This window comes from Caloenas nicobarica, chromosome 5, assembly GCF_036013445.1.
Source record: "Caloenas nicobarica isolate bCalNic1 chromosome 5, bCalNic1.hap1, whole genome shotgun sequence".
Classification (NCBI taxonomy): domain Eukaryota; kingdom Metazoa; phylum Chordata; class Aves; order Columbiformes; family Columbidae; genus Caloenas; species Caloenas nicobarica.
In genome coordinates, this window is record NC_088249.1 from 14673141 (window position 1) to 14686921 (window position 13781).

Here is a 13781-nt window from a genome sequence, read left to right on the forward strand (position 1 = left end):
ACTCGGAACTTGTGTAAATAATGTAAATAATATATTTAGCTAGTTATTCTGTGAAGCAGTTCGATTTCTGACTTAGAAATACTCTTCTGGTAAAAGTAAGCTCTTTTTTTCTTTAGAACATAACTCTTTTTCTATCTATGGTTCTTATTAGAAGAAGAAGTTTTCTTCTCAATGGCTGAAATGGACATGTCTCACAGTCTTTCTTCCCTTCCACCTCTTGGAGACCCTCCAACTATGGATCTAGACTTGTCTTTAACCAGTACCTACACAACTACACCAGCAGGATCTCCACTGAGCACTACAGTGGTATAGTATTAACTACATGTAAAATCTTTTGGGAATTAACACTTTTGTCTGAAACTGTTGCATAAATATTCTTTACAATATCAAGAATGATTGCAAAATTCCAGGACAATTGAAAATGTATTATAGTATTTCTTTTCTGCTGTGGAAATTGTATTGGAAAGTTTCTCATCTGTTTGGCTACCAAGACAGGAAATGGCATGTATTTGTTTTCAAATGCCTTGAAGCCTATATAGGACACTTCGTGATTTATTTTTTTTAATTAATTGCATGCTTATCATCTGTGTTTTCTTTTAATATGGACTACACAGACAATGACAACAAAAAAGTAAAGCATATCTACGTTGTTTAGTTGAGCACCAATGTGCCATGAAATGGCATGCTGTTGCTTGTTTATGCGTGTATTTTTTTTTGTTCTTTTATCTTATAATTTATGTTTGATCTAATGTCTAACATCTAGTTGTCAAATTAAGACCATATATATTTTTGTTTTAGCTTCAACCAACTTGGGGTGATTTTCTTGATCGTAACAAACAAGAGCTACAACCTCCAAGAGGTTCTTTGCTTACAGCCAACATGGTTCACCAGACTTCCTTAAGAAGGACATGTAAGTGAAAATGTTGTTTTGACTTCTGATCCCTAGATAATTCTGGAAATTAATTGTTATGCAGCGACTTGGTAAAAAGAAATGAAACTCAAAAGTAAGATGATTTTATACATGTGTTATTGCTGAAAAATTATATGAATTTAATTTTGTATTTCAGCTATTCCATCCAGATCTGTTTCTGTGGATGAATCCAGACCTGAGCTTCTTTTTAGACTGGCAGTTGGAACTTTCTCAGTGTCTGTACTTCATATTGACCCTTTACCCCCACCTGAAAGTTCACTGAACCTTAACCCATTGACACCAATGGCTCGGGATTTCTTTGCCCGAATAGAAAAGATTGAGCCAGTTAAGTTTTCAACAGAAGATTTTCTGTCCTTCCGAGAAGTATTTGCAGAAGCTTGTTCTCATGATCACCTTAGGTATAACTTTGCTTATTAATAAATATAATTAATAAAAATATATTTTAAGTAAATTTGAATAAAGTAAGTTTATGTCCATGAGAGTTGTCAATATTTCAATTGCATTAGACTTATTTTTAAATTTCAAAATAGCCTTGAATTTTTATATCTGTTGTCCAAGACTGTTTATTTTTTTAATAAAAAAGAAGAAAAGTGTGTAAGCATTAAAATCAACCTAGCTCTTTTCAACAATAGATAAATTGAACTAGGTACAGTTTCTACCACAGAAACCTAGAGATACAAGAATCATTAAGTGAATTTTTTCTTGGGAAATAGCTGTATTTTATAGGACCATTTATTCCAATATAGGAATTCCTGCTTGAAGGAGCTTAGGTTTTTACTTAGTGCAAAATACTGTATCAGTAGGGATAAAAAGTGTGGGCAAAATTGTAAAGTTAGTCAATAGTGTCTTTTTTTTTTCCCCTCAAGTTTTTACTGTCCCAGTACCATGTATGAAGTAAAATATTTGAGACTGCATATATATTTTCTGACCTTATCTATGTAATTTAGACTTCCTGAGGCATTTGACTTTTTCATTGTCTGTATAATGATGTTGGATTCCCAGCTTTATGTGAATTGCACCTCAGGTTAGATATCTAAAGTGTTCTTTGCAAATTTCTCTACACTGATCATTGCTGAACATGTAACACAAGTGAGCTCCATTGTCTTTTTGCTACAGCTAAAATCTGTTAGAATTTTTTTTCTTATTTTTGAAGAAGTTATGGTGGTTTTAATGAATTTTTTTTTTTAAAAGGATTGTAGTGGTCCTTTTTACGTATTTAAATCTTGACTTTTTGTAATTTTTATTGTTTTATGCTAATTTTCATAATTCAGATTTATAGGTACTGGCATCAAAGTATCTTATGAACAAAGACAAAGGACTGCCTCTCGAAGTTTTAGTACTGATTTATCCATTGGGAATATGGAGTTCCTGGAATGCCTTTTTTCTACTGACTCTCATTCCATTCAGCCTCACTATACAGAGGTATGTTAAAAATACAGAGGGTTCCATAGAAATGTTAATTATATAACTGAGAATCATAGATTTTAAAATAGTTTTAATTTTGAATTTCTTTTTTTAATATGGTTTTAAGATGCAACTCATATTTTAATTACAAGCTCAAATCGTGATCCAGACAGCTGTCATACCTCACAGGAGTAGCATTCAGTAGCCAAACTTCACTAGTTATCTTTTAAATATGTTTAACACAGTTTGGGAATTAGAGTGTTTTCCAAAACCTAACCAATGGAGTTGAGCAATGCAGAGGCTTCATTTGCTGATAATTATTCTTCCAGCTCTTTTAATAGTCAGAGACATCCAATAAAGTGGCTAAATAAGTGGACTGAGTAAGTGGATGGGTGGGGACTCTGTTCATGGCCTTGAATCTATTAAGTATTTTTAACTCTATTTTATTCTAAAGCTGCTGACATTTCATTCTGAAGAAGGAAATGATTCTCATGCTATGCCTTACCTTCAGCTTCATTATAAGCATTCAGATAATAGAGGACCTCAGGTAAGGTGGGAGATTAAAACCACCAAGTTTCTGTATAATAACCTTTGTCTAATTTTGTTCATTTTAACAGAAAGGTATCTTTCTTGCAAAACAGAGTCCTTAGCTCTCAGTTGTTTTGATTTGTTTCACTGTATTGTTTTTAAGGATTTTAGTGCTTTTTCTCTTTCTTTTCAGGGGAGTCAAGGGAGACTCAGTGCTGTTCCACAGAAAGCAGAGTTACAAATAAAGTTAAGTCCAGTGCTTTGTGAGCTGGATATTAGTATTGTAGACAGACTAAATTCCTTACTTCAACCGCAGAAACTAACTACAGTGGAGATGATGGCATCTCACATGTATGCTTCTTACAACAAGCACATAAATCTGGTAAGTTAAAAGTGAAATTTATTAATAAACTTGCTGGATTTTTTTTTGCTGGAGTAAGGCAGGATGGCATTATGACTGAGATTGCTAATTTGAATTGATTTGTGTTGGTTGAGGTTATTCGTGCATGGTCGTGTGCGGTTTATCTATTTATCTATTTATTTATTTATTTATCTTTACTTCTGATACAGAGCAATATCCATCTGATGTGGATACTCCTTTCAAATTCAGTGATTGCATGCTTGATAACAGGCATAAAGACAATGGTAGCTGCTTCAAAATCGGCATAAGTTCTCAGCTTCTTGAAAGAAGCAGAAGTGGGCAAAAACCCCAGGAATTCTGACTAATTTCTAATCCCTAATCTGTCCCATCATGCTCTCCAGCAGCTGATACAAAGTGTTGCTGACAATTACGTTTTTATATTGAAATCTTTAGGTGTCACAATCAGCCCAGTAGCCTCTGCTGTGCCTTACTTGCTTTTGGGGTAGGTAATAGGCAGGACAGGGAAAATATGCTTTGTGTTCTAGTGTTCAAGGACCAACAGAAGTTGGAGACTGTTTGTCTTAGTTCAGGTTGTTAGTAAGTTTTGAGTGTTAGTATATTTAGCACAACAACATTAAACTTGAAGGCTTTTCTTGAAATACAAGAGGAAGGATTCATGCAATTAATTGGTTTTCTACTCAGCAACAAATATCTTAATGTAATTTTGTTGCTGCATTGATAGATTACAGCAAAATTAGTCTTCAAAACTTATTTAAGAGAATGCTCATTTAAAAAAAATGCAAGACATCGATAATTTCTGTCAATATGACTATGACAGTTTGATTCTTTTCAACAGTGGTCAGCAATAAGCTGCACTCAGGGAGGTTTTGAATGACACGTCACTGACAGGAGCTGGAAGGCATGACTTACTGAAAGGGGCAAATATGCATGATAGTAGTTCCCAGATTCTCAACAATGGCATTTAAAAAAAAAAATCTGTGAGATACGATATTTTCTAACTGCAGTTGAGTATTGTTTGATACTCTCACTCTCTAATTTAAAAGAAAAAAAATAAGAAGATAGCCATTTTTGAAAGATTGCTAAGTTGTGCAAATACTTGACTTCTAAGTAAGTAGAATCTTAACAGCACCAATAATAGAGAAATAGTCTAAGAATAATAATAATTGGTCCTAATATGTGTGTTTTGTGTGATACATGAAAAATGAATCTTTTTGCATTTTTACATTTTCCATTGTCAAAAGCTTTCCCCATAGTCATTTTTAGTGCCATCGTCTCTAATTTAATTTTTTTTTTCTTTGCTTTGTTTTTTAGCATAAAGCTTTTACTGAAGTTTTCCTGGATGATTCACATACTCCTGCAAACTGCAGAGTTTCAGTTCAAGTCACTGCCCCAGCATTAAATCTCTCTGTTCGCTTCCCAATACCCGACCTACGGTCAGATCAGGAAAGAGGACCATGGTTTAAGAAATCACTTCAGAAGGAGATTCTTCATCTTGAATTTACAGATGTGGAATTTAAAACTGAGTTTATAGGAGGCTCAACTCCAGAACAAGTTAAATTAGAACTTACCTTTAAAGAGCTAACTGGTAAGAACGTTAACATTATATTCAAATATTTTTTATTTTCCTAAATATTACGTAGCTGAGACAAATGTTCTCTCATATGGATTAATGCAGGGATTGTTTTTGCACCTGAATTTTTGAGCAGATATCTGTGTTGCTGTTCAGTGTTCTGTACTAAATATCAGCATAAGTCAATACTACTAGGAGGAGACGCTGATGTATGTAGGTGTAGTGCTTGTGTTCTTGTTTTTGACATCTGACCTAGTATTTCTGTTATTTTTCTGTTATATTGTTATCCCAGTTTGTTTCAGTGTAGTGTATCTCTGGGATCTCTATCATGGTGTTAGGGTAAGTTTTGTAGATTTGTAGGGTGGTACTACAGCTATGCAAATAAGAATCTCAAGTCTATTCTAGAAGTGGATGATGTCCTAAATAACTGTCATTGAGAAAACTCTGATATTTTTATGCCTCTAATATCTTTCAAAGTAATAAGTCTTTGGGACCGGTTTATATTTGCAACCTTCTCTGCTGATTTATCATTCTGTGTACTTTTCAAGGCTGTGACATAACGTAGTGATGCTATAAATGTAAATGCAGATATCTATGCATCAGACGCATCTGGTTTTCTAACTGCTGCTAGCTAGAAGATAATGTGAAATAATATTTGTTTCTAAAAATTGGTATTTAATTTGTGGAGAAAAAGATGACAGAATTTGCATAAGTACCTTAGTAACGGCATTGACAAGTTAGCATCTTGGACTCCAACCTGAGGAGTAGGCAACCTGAAGGTAGCAGTTGTCATTCCTGTGTTAATTTTTTTAAAAAATCCTTTTCTATTCAGGTTCATTTGAAGAAGATAATGCAGAAGCACCAATAAAATTTTTTCAAGTGTCTGGTGGCATAGATGGAGATATAACATCATCATCGGACAATTTTGACTGGCCTCGGTAAGTGCAGGTTGTTTGGACTTTCATGAAGCACTGTTATTTTTCTAATTTTAATGTAGACTGCCCATATGGTAAATGCTGTAAAATAATTTGCAAAGAAAAAACATGTAACTGTTTAAAGAACCCAAAAATTAATTAAAAAAAAAACCCCAACCAACCAAAACCGAAACTTCTCCGTTGATCATTATGCAAGATGATTTTAATGTATAGTGGTTTCTGTGTAGACTTGAGTAAATTTCAGTGAAAGTTGAGTGAATGATTAGAGACTTTTTTGGTCACTTTACCTTTTTTCCTGCTTTTACATTCAAGACTGAATACCAAAAAACAAAACAAAACACCAAAAAAAACAAAACAAACCAAAAACCCCAACCAACCAACAAAACCCTCAGTTGAATTTTGCCTCAAGAAATTAATATAAGCTGGTATAAAGCCATAACAACAATAAGGAGAATTATACTGTGGCTGAATTATTTCAGTTTATATCACATGCAAGGCAATACAATATTTCAGAGTTACTGAACAGAAGGATGTAACAGCTGTAGGATGTAATAAGATGTTTAAAATGGCAGTTTTAGATTTGCTGCAGAATTTGCCGCATACATTTTTTTGCCACAATATTTATTGGCTTTCTGACAGCATCTTTGTATGAACAGTTTTTCAGCATGGTGGTCGTTTATAATGGTACAAATAATATTTTCTATAACTGTGTACATGTAATACACTATGTCATGTAGTAGAGCATTTTTTCGTAGCTGTTGATGGTCTGATGATACAAGCATTATTTTGGGAGAGCAGTAGGTTTTTCTTAAGTCACCTAATGGTCACCTGAGAGAGTTGAAAAAAGCCGACTCTGATGTTACTTTTCGCCTGATGGTTCCTTTTTCATGTGCCTTTGTGCCTATAAGTTTGGTGTTTTTTCTTAATGGTATTTCTTCGTCTGATAAAAAATCCCTGGTCTTTAAGCTGTCTAGTCTATGTGTATTTCATGGCTATCTAGAGCTACAAGACATGTGACTCTGCATTAATACAAAAGCTCTAAGCATCTCTAATGCCTTATTCTGCATAATTCTCTAATGTCAGGATTGTATTGAAAATAAACCCTCTGGCTGTGCACTCTATTCTGGAAAGGATAGCAGCTGAGGAGGAAGAAGGTGATAATAACTTTCAAGAGGAAGAAGAAGGAGGGTCTCATTCTTTGAAGGATGTCTGTGATATTAGAAGACCAGAACCTTCTCCTTTTTCTTCTCGTAGGGTCATGTTTGAAAATGAAGAGGTACTATAAAATTTTGTTCCTACTTTGTGCTTATGATTAAAAAAATGAATATGTGCTCACTACTTTACATGCATCTTCTAGCTTGCAGTTTTGTTTTTTACTTGAAAGTTTTGGGTTTTTTTTTCCTTTTTCTTTTTTTTTTTTTTTCCAGATGGTGATGCCAGGAGATATAATTGAAATGACTGCATTTCAGGATAAAACAATTAGCAATTCTCATTATGTACTGGAACTCATGTTACCAAACATTCACTTAACATTACCAAACAAAAGCTTTTATGAAAAACTTTACAATAGGCAAGTATGATAATTGCTTTGCTTGGTTATCATGACCTGTACTTTTAGTTCTGTATTTGTTGTTGGTAAAAGCAATTGAATGAGCAGTTATAGCAGGGATTCATTTGTATAGTTTTCTAAGAATATCAAATGCTCTATAGATGTTCTTTTAAGTTAACATCAGAGACGCCACTGTTAGATATATCTGATCAGTACCATAGCAGCTAGCTGCTAGAAAGTGTTTGACAGATTTTGTGAACAATGTGTAAAGTTTAGTAGTCTTTTGCTTTTAGTGAATACTTTGTTCGAATCTCTGTCTGCAATGTTTCATATTGCTCTAATCTTTCTGAATTCTCCTTTATAAATAGATCACTCTTGCATTCATTTTTTTTTCCTTTTTATTCAGTGATTCACTTTCTAAAATTAGGAGTCCACAAGTCTTACAAAGGCTTATGAAAATGTACAGAAAGTGAACCCAACTTGCAGATAGGTGTTCAGCATTTATTTCTGTTAGTTTTCTGTCTGAAAAATAAAGAAATGCAACTAGATTGAATCAACTAAAACACAGGTCTTATGCTATGCATTAGCTACTTAAAGAGAGATGCTGATCTATTATAGCCTCTGATAGGCATTACTTTATTTCCAAAGCATTTTTTCACTTCCAAAGTGGCAAAGCTGAACCTTTCATTGAATATTCTGTTGGTGTACTTCTGTACTGAATGTCACATATACCCTTACCCTGACAAACACAGACTCACTTGGAATCAGAAGAACTGATGTTTCTTGCAATTTTGCTTGGAAGTCGATGTGATCAAATGAGGGTTTTGTCACTCTCCCACCTACTGAGCTGATGCACACCTACTAATAGAGGCTTTTGTGTCTCCGTCAAATGTTAGACTTTGATATGTGCATACCATAATTACAGAAAAAATGTTACTTTCATTATTTATTGCTTTTACTCATGAATACGTTATTCTTTCTTGTGCTCTTGAACTTTTTTCTCTTCCTTGTTTATGAAATCTGAAATCTTACTTGAAATCTGAAATATTACTTGACTGATCTTATATTAAATGGAAATATATTCATATATTTTGTATACTGATAACATATTTCTTCCTAGGATCAGCAACGATTTATTGTTGTGGGAACCCACAGCTCCATCTCCTGTAGAAACATTTGAAAACCTTTCTTATGGTGTTGGACTATCTGTGGCCAGCCAGCTCATCAACACTTTCAGTAAAGACAGCTTTAGTCAGTTTAAATCTGCAGTTCATTATGGTAATACTCCTAATAAATCATCTAGAACTATAGTAATTCAAGAGCATAATTGGCTGAAGTGATTAAACTGATTGATAGTGGAAAGAATTTGCAATATTTTTGAAAGGATTTACTTAAATGAAGAAGAAAAAAAAGGTAGATTACTGTTTAGTTAAGTAAAACAAACGTGAAACTGAATTGCATTACTGATGGAAAAACAATGAGTTATTGGTATAATATGTCTACTAGCTAGAGAGTTAGTTGTTTTTAATTTCATCTATTAGATGACGAGAGTGGATCTGAGGAAGAAACACTACAGTATTATTCTGCTGTTGATCCAAACTATCGTTCACGCAGAAGGAAAAAGCTTGATTCTCAGAACAAGAATTTGCAAAGCGCTCTGTCTGTTCTGCTAAATGTGACACATGGATTAGTGTCAATATTCACAGACGTAAAGGTGAGACACTGGGGCTGGAAAAAGTTGTTCTGTTGCTTTGGCTGTGGGATCCCCATCATCCTGTGTGTGCTGTTTTTGGAAGGAACAAGTGTTTATAACAGTAATTCTGTAATCTTCATACTATTATACTATAGCTAGATAATAATGCAACACAATATTTTAGCAATTCTGTGTACTTTTCTTTACATGATAATAACTAAATGCAAGCAGGAAAATATGTATTGGTAGCAAGTGTTATGTTAGTTTAGATTGTCTAACTGGAGCAAACAGTCATTTTATCATTGCTGTTCTTCCCCCAGCAGGATGATGGAAATACACTGGAAGGAAAATATGGCGAATTCTGGTTTGAGTTCAACAGTGGTTCACTTTTCAGCGTGACTAAATATGAAGGCTTTGAGGACAGACACTATGTTTGTCTCCATTCTAGCAGTTTCAATTTATATCATCAAGGTAGGGGTGGGATTGAGGTGGCTTTGGGAGTAAATTTGAAATGAGGTAAACTTGAAATTTTTTAGGAGAAATGCTGTCTTTTTTTCTTCCCCCACCTCCCCCCCGCCGCCTCTGGTAGGGTATCGTTTGGCACAATAAGATTTAGTTCATGCCTAATGCTCCTAAATGATACAGTTACACAACTTCATGATAACTGTATTTACTTTGTCACAGTTTAGCTCAGACTTTCCTTGGGAACTGCTGGTTTTTAAAGATATTGTGGTCCTCTGGCAAATGAGCTGTCTGTTCTTTTATTATGGAAGTACACACTTCCTACATGTTATTGGTTATCTAATTTTAAAAGGTACAGGTTACCAATGGCTGCTGTGTCTTTCCTGGGTAGCTAAGACAGGTCAGCAGGTGAAGAATTTTATTTTGACTATGTAGTTTGTATGGCTGGTAACCCCCACGTAGTTAAACCTTTTAAGGTTTTCCCCTCAAATGTCTCTGAATCAGTGGTAGTCAAGGTAATGGATTTTCAGTGCAACGCTTAATTACTGTGTGTTTAGAAGTTAACCTGGCATCATCTCATAAAATGGAGAGACATATTCCTGTCTCTCCATGTAATTCATAGGAGATTTCTATTTCAACTTTGCCATTTTGTTGGGCAAATAAAAAAACCAACCTTATAGTCACACTGAAGATTTTTAGCTAGAACTGTGGTTTTAAATATTGAATCACCTGTAACCTCCCCTTCATGATTTTTGATTGTCAGTGTGCATGACTAACTTTGGTAATTAAAATAATTTTAAAGGCATTAAGCAGAAAAATATTTTCTTGGACTCTTCATCAGTAACAGCTTTGAAGCATGAGGTAACTCATTCTAAAATCTCTTTGCAGGTATGGTAGATGGGGTCGTCCCTTCCTCTGAAGTACGACTGCCTAGCACAATACGTCCCCATTGGTTAGAACCTACTATTTGTTTTTCTGAAGAAGATGGTCTTAGTAGGACTACTTCAGATGGTGTAGGAGTGGATTGTCCAAGTATGCTGACGGTTGCAGTTAAAATCCAATCAGATAAAATAGAAAGCAATACAAAGGTTTGTGTTTTCAAATTTGTGCTTTTATAAATTATTTGAGTTATCTCAGTTTATATGGGAACATCTAGATGTGAGGTTACAAGGGTTACAAATGAGGAAACCATATAGTTCTGAGACATTCATCCTCAAACTATAAACAATCTTTCGGGTGGACTGTAGAATTTAAGTATCAGCATAATTCTTCCAATGCTTCACTATGCTAATCACACTCTGTTTCTTTTCTGAGTGCATTTCTTGTCTAGTTGATGTTTTTCTTGGTTTTCTTTGGCCGAGTTTTAATCTAGTGCCAAACCAGGCAAGAACAAATACGAAGAGTTAGAAGCTTTCTGCTCAGCTTACTAGCAGTGTCATCTCATAGGCAGCCTTTGCTTACCTGTTTGGAGTGGCGCTGGTAAATGAGTGATACTGTTGGCTTTGCCAGTAACATTCATTAGCATGACTGAAAGATGACCTCCTAGCTGGTGTCATGGTGACAAACAGTTCAGCAGAGTTATCTAGAGAAGGAGGAATCTGCAGACCAGCACGATGTCATGGAGGCTCAATTGACTCAGGTTTGAACAGCGTAAGAAAGAACTATGTTGGGTTGGTACTCCGGTAATCCCTTGCGAATCCCAGAATGAATCCCAGGGTTTCTGTATTAGGAAGCAAGGGTTTTTGAATGTTTAATCCTGGTCCAGTCCTGTCTTCATTTCTAGACACTAGGAGATTTCTGGGAGCAGAAGGATGACTGTGTTTCATAATTAGATGTCAAGTAGTTACATGTATTTCCTGTAAACTAACTTGTGCAACTTTTTTTGTGCAGGAGTTTCTAGTTGCTGTTGGACTAAGAGGAGCCACCCTTCAGCACAGAGTTCTGCCTTCAGGTTTAAGCTGGCATGAACAGGTCAGGTCAGGCTGCTGCAGTTTCTCAACTACATCTTCAGTTTCATTGCTTTAACAACTGCTTCAAGTATCAAACTAAACCTCAGTGGGAAATCTGTGTGTTAGACTGTGTCATATCTTACTCTGCTCTTGAAACTCTTATTCTTTACATTCTTGTCTCTCTTTCAAGCTGTTGACAGACTATAGTCTTGCTCTTAAATTCTTACTTGTATATTCATTTGCTACAGTTCCTCTCCTCATCCTAAATCTCTGCCCACAACATGTCAGGGAGGTGCTGGGGTTTTTAGAGGTCTTTTGTTTGTTTTTTTTTTTTAAAAAAAAAAGTTCAGATGGAAAATCTCAGTTGTCCAATGCTATCCAAGTACTTAGATATCCGTGATCTAAAAAGACACCCTCAAACAAACAAACAAACGCACTACTTGGAGCACTGAAAGTATTTTTCCTTTCTGCTTGCTCCATTCCTCAAGTTCTTCCTTGTCTGTTTCCTAGTTTACATCATTTGAATAGCAGTAATGGAGAATAAGACTTTTGGGAAGGGAAGTAGTAAGCAGCAGTTTACGCAAACGCTTGCAATGCAAACTTTGAATTAGAAGGGTTGTACTGATCCGTGTGGATGCAGAGATACGGCATAGCAGAGCGGACTAGGGACCCTTGATGCGGAAGCTGTTTGTAAATGTCTGCGGACTGGTCTTCTCCAGACCTTTGAGGCTGCAGTTTGGATGTTGTATTTTTTGCTCTGTTTACATTCTGTGCTCTTTCTATATTCGAATGCTGGGTAATCACCTTTAAATAGCTGAGATTGTTCACTCCCTTTTCTTTCTGCTAACCAAACATTTAATCGTCATATCTGTTACTGATTTTTATATTTTCTAATGCGTAGTTACTTACTATTTGAACAGATATTGAAATACTAATATGTTTGTGATTTTTAGATTTTATATTTTTTGAATATTTCTGATGAGCCTGTTCTGGGATATAATCCTCCAGCTACAATTACAACATTTCATGTACATCTGTGGAGTTGTGCTCTTGATTACAGGTAAATAAAATGCAAGTGTATGTCATTTGGTGGTACTGCATCTAAATATTTATTCTTTAGGAATGTTTGAGTTTTTAAAGAATATTTATTTAGGCTTATTTGGAAAAAAAATACTTAACAGAAGTTAAACTGCAACCGATTTCAAGTAGGGTAAGCACTTGCCTAGGCCTGGGAAGATCTAGTTAGGTAACCTGTTAGACTTTGATTGCACTTCTAAATAGGTACAGAGAATTAATTTTTTTTTTCCTATTTCTTGTTAGGCCTTTGTTTTTGCCAGTCAGATCTCTACTTACTGTTGAAACTTTCAGCATTTCCAGCAGTGTTGCAGTAGATAAATCCTCTTCTACTCTCAGGTATAATTTACGTGATTGTGAAACATGGAAGCTCCTGTAAAACTTGTAACGCCTGTTTTATTAACCTAGGAAGCATTTGTGTTGTGTAAATCATCACACTGGTTTGCATCTTTTGAAATACACTTTGCTCATGTGTAATCCTTCTGTTTTATTAGGTTAAATACCTTTTTTTCTTTAAAGTTGGATTGCTTCCTTTAACAAGTAGTGATTCTGCAATTTTTAAAATGGTTGGAAGATGTCATGAAATGAAATCGTGTCTATTTAATTAAATAGCAGCACCTTAAGATTTCATAATGATTTGTTATTTGGAGACAGTGTATTAACTAAGGAAATATTTAATGGTTACTGAACATCTCTGTAAATTTTTAATATTTTTTCTTGTGACTTCAGTTGAATATTCATTTTTTATGCCTATTCTGATGTGAAGCATCTGCAAAGTTGCTTCTTTCTATTGATAAAACCTTATAAATGACCTTTGAAATAAATGTGTCTGTTACTTTATTAAGTAGACAAATAAAAGAGCAAAAAAGGAAATAAGTGTTAATTCTGTATGCCAAAAGCATTACTTTTCATTTTAGGAGAGATCTAATGTATCAGCTGAAATGCAGATAAAATACAATTAGCAATGGCAAAAATATCTTGCAGTGGTTAATTGCCAATGGATTTGGAAATTATGAAAGGTTAAAGTGAAGAGTTTGGATTTAAGATATGCTAGATATATTTGCGTTTTAAAATATTTTTCCTGAACTACTTTCTTTTGTCTAGTGAATTGCACAGCATTTCTCTAGCATGTTTATTTCATCTTTCTTTTTTTAATCTTTTAGGATAATTTTAGATGAAGCTGCTTTGCATCTGTCTGACAAGTGCAACACTGTTACGGTGAACCTCCATAGAGGTAAGGATGTTTTGATATGATTAATGAATTGGCAGTACCTAAAGAAACAGAACTACAGATGTATTCAGCA

General features: G+C 34.7%; 1 protein-coding gene across 2 annotated transcripts in view; it reads left to right on the plus strand.

The window, feature by feature from the left end:
• The window catches only part of ATG2B (autophagy related 2B), a 45194-nt gene that overhangs the window by 11311 nt on the left and 20102 nt on the right, over positions 1-13781 (plus strand). Inside the window, exons 9-26 of one of the 2 annotated variants that reach the window (XM_065635401.1) lie at positions 152-306; positions 799-910; positions 1068-1329; positions 2203-2353; positions 2790-2882; positions 3057-3245; positions 4557-4830; positions 5648-5753; positions 6834-7026; positions 7178-7320; positions 8420-8577; positions 8841-9013; positions 9313-9463; positions 10343-10542; positions 11345-11425; positions 12357-12463; positions 12724-12816; positions 13641-13711. In XM_065635401.1, coding sequence (XP_065491473.1) covers positions 152-306; positions 799-910; positions 1068-1329; positions 2203-2353; positions 2790-2882; positions 3057-3245; positions 4557-4830; positions 5648-5753; positions 6834-7026; positions 7178-7320; positions 8420-8577; positions 8841-9013; positions 9313-9463; positions 10343-10542; positions 11345-11425; positions 12357-12463; positions 12724-12816; positions 13641-13711 — 2712 coding nt within the window. The remainder of the gene's footprint in view (positions 1-151; positions 307-798; positions 911-1067; positions 1330-2202; positions 2354-2789; positions 2883-3056; positions 3246-4556; positions 4831-5647; positions 5754-6833; positions 7027-7177; positions 7321-8419; positions 8578-8840; positions 9014-9312; positions 9464-10342; positions 10543-11344; positions 11426-12356; positions 12464-12723; positions 12817-13640; positions 13712-13781) is intronic. The other variant, XM_065635400.1, reaches the window with a different exon arrangement.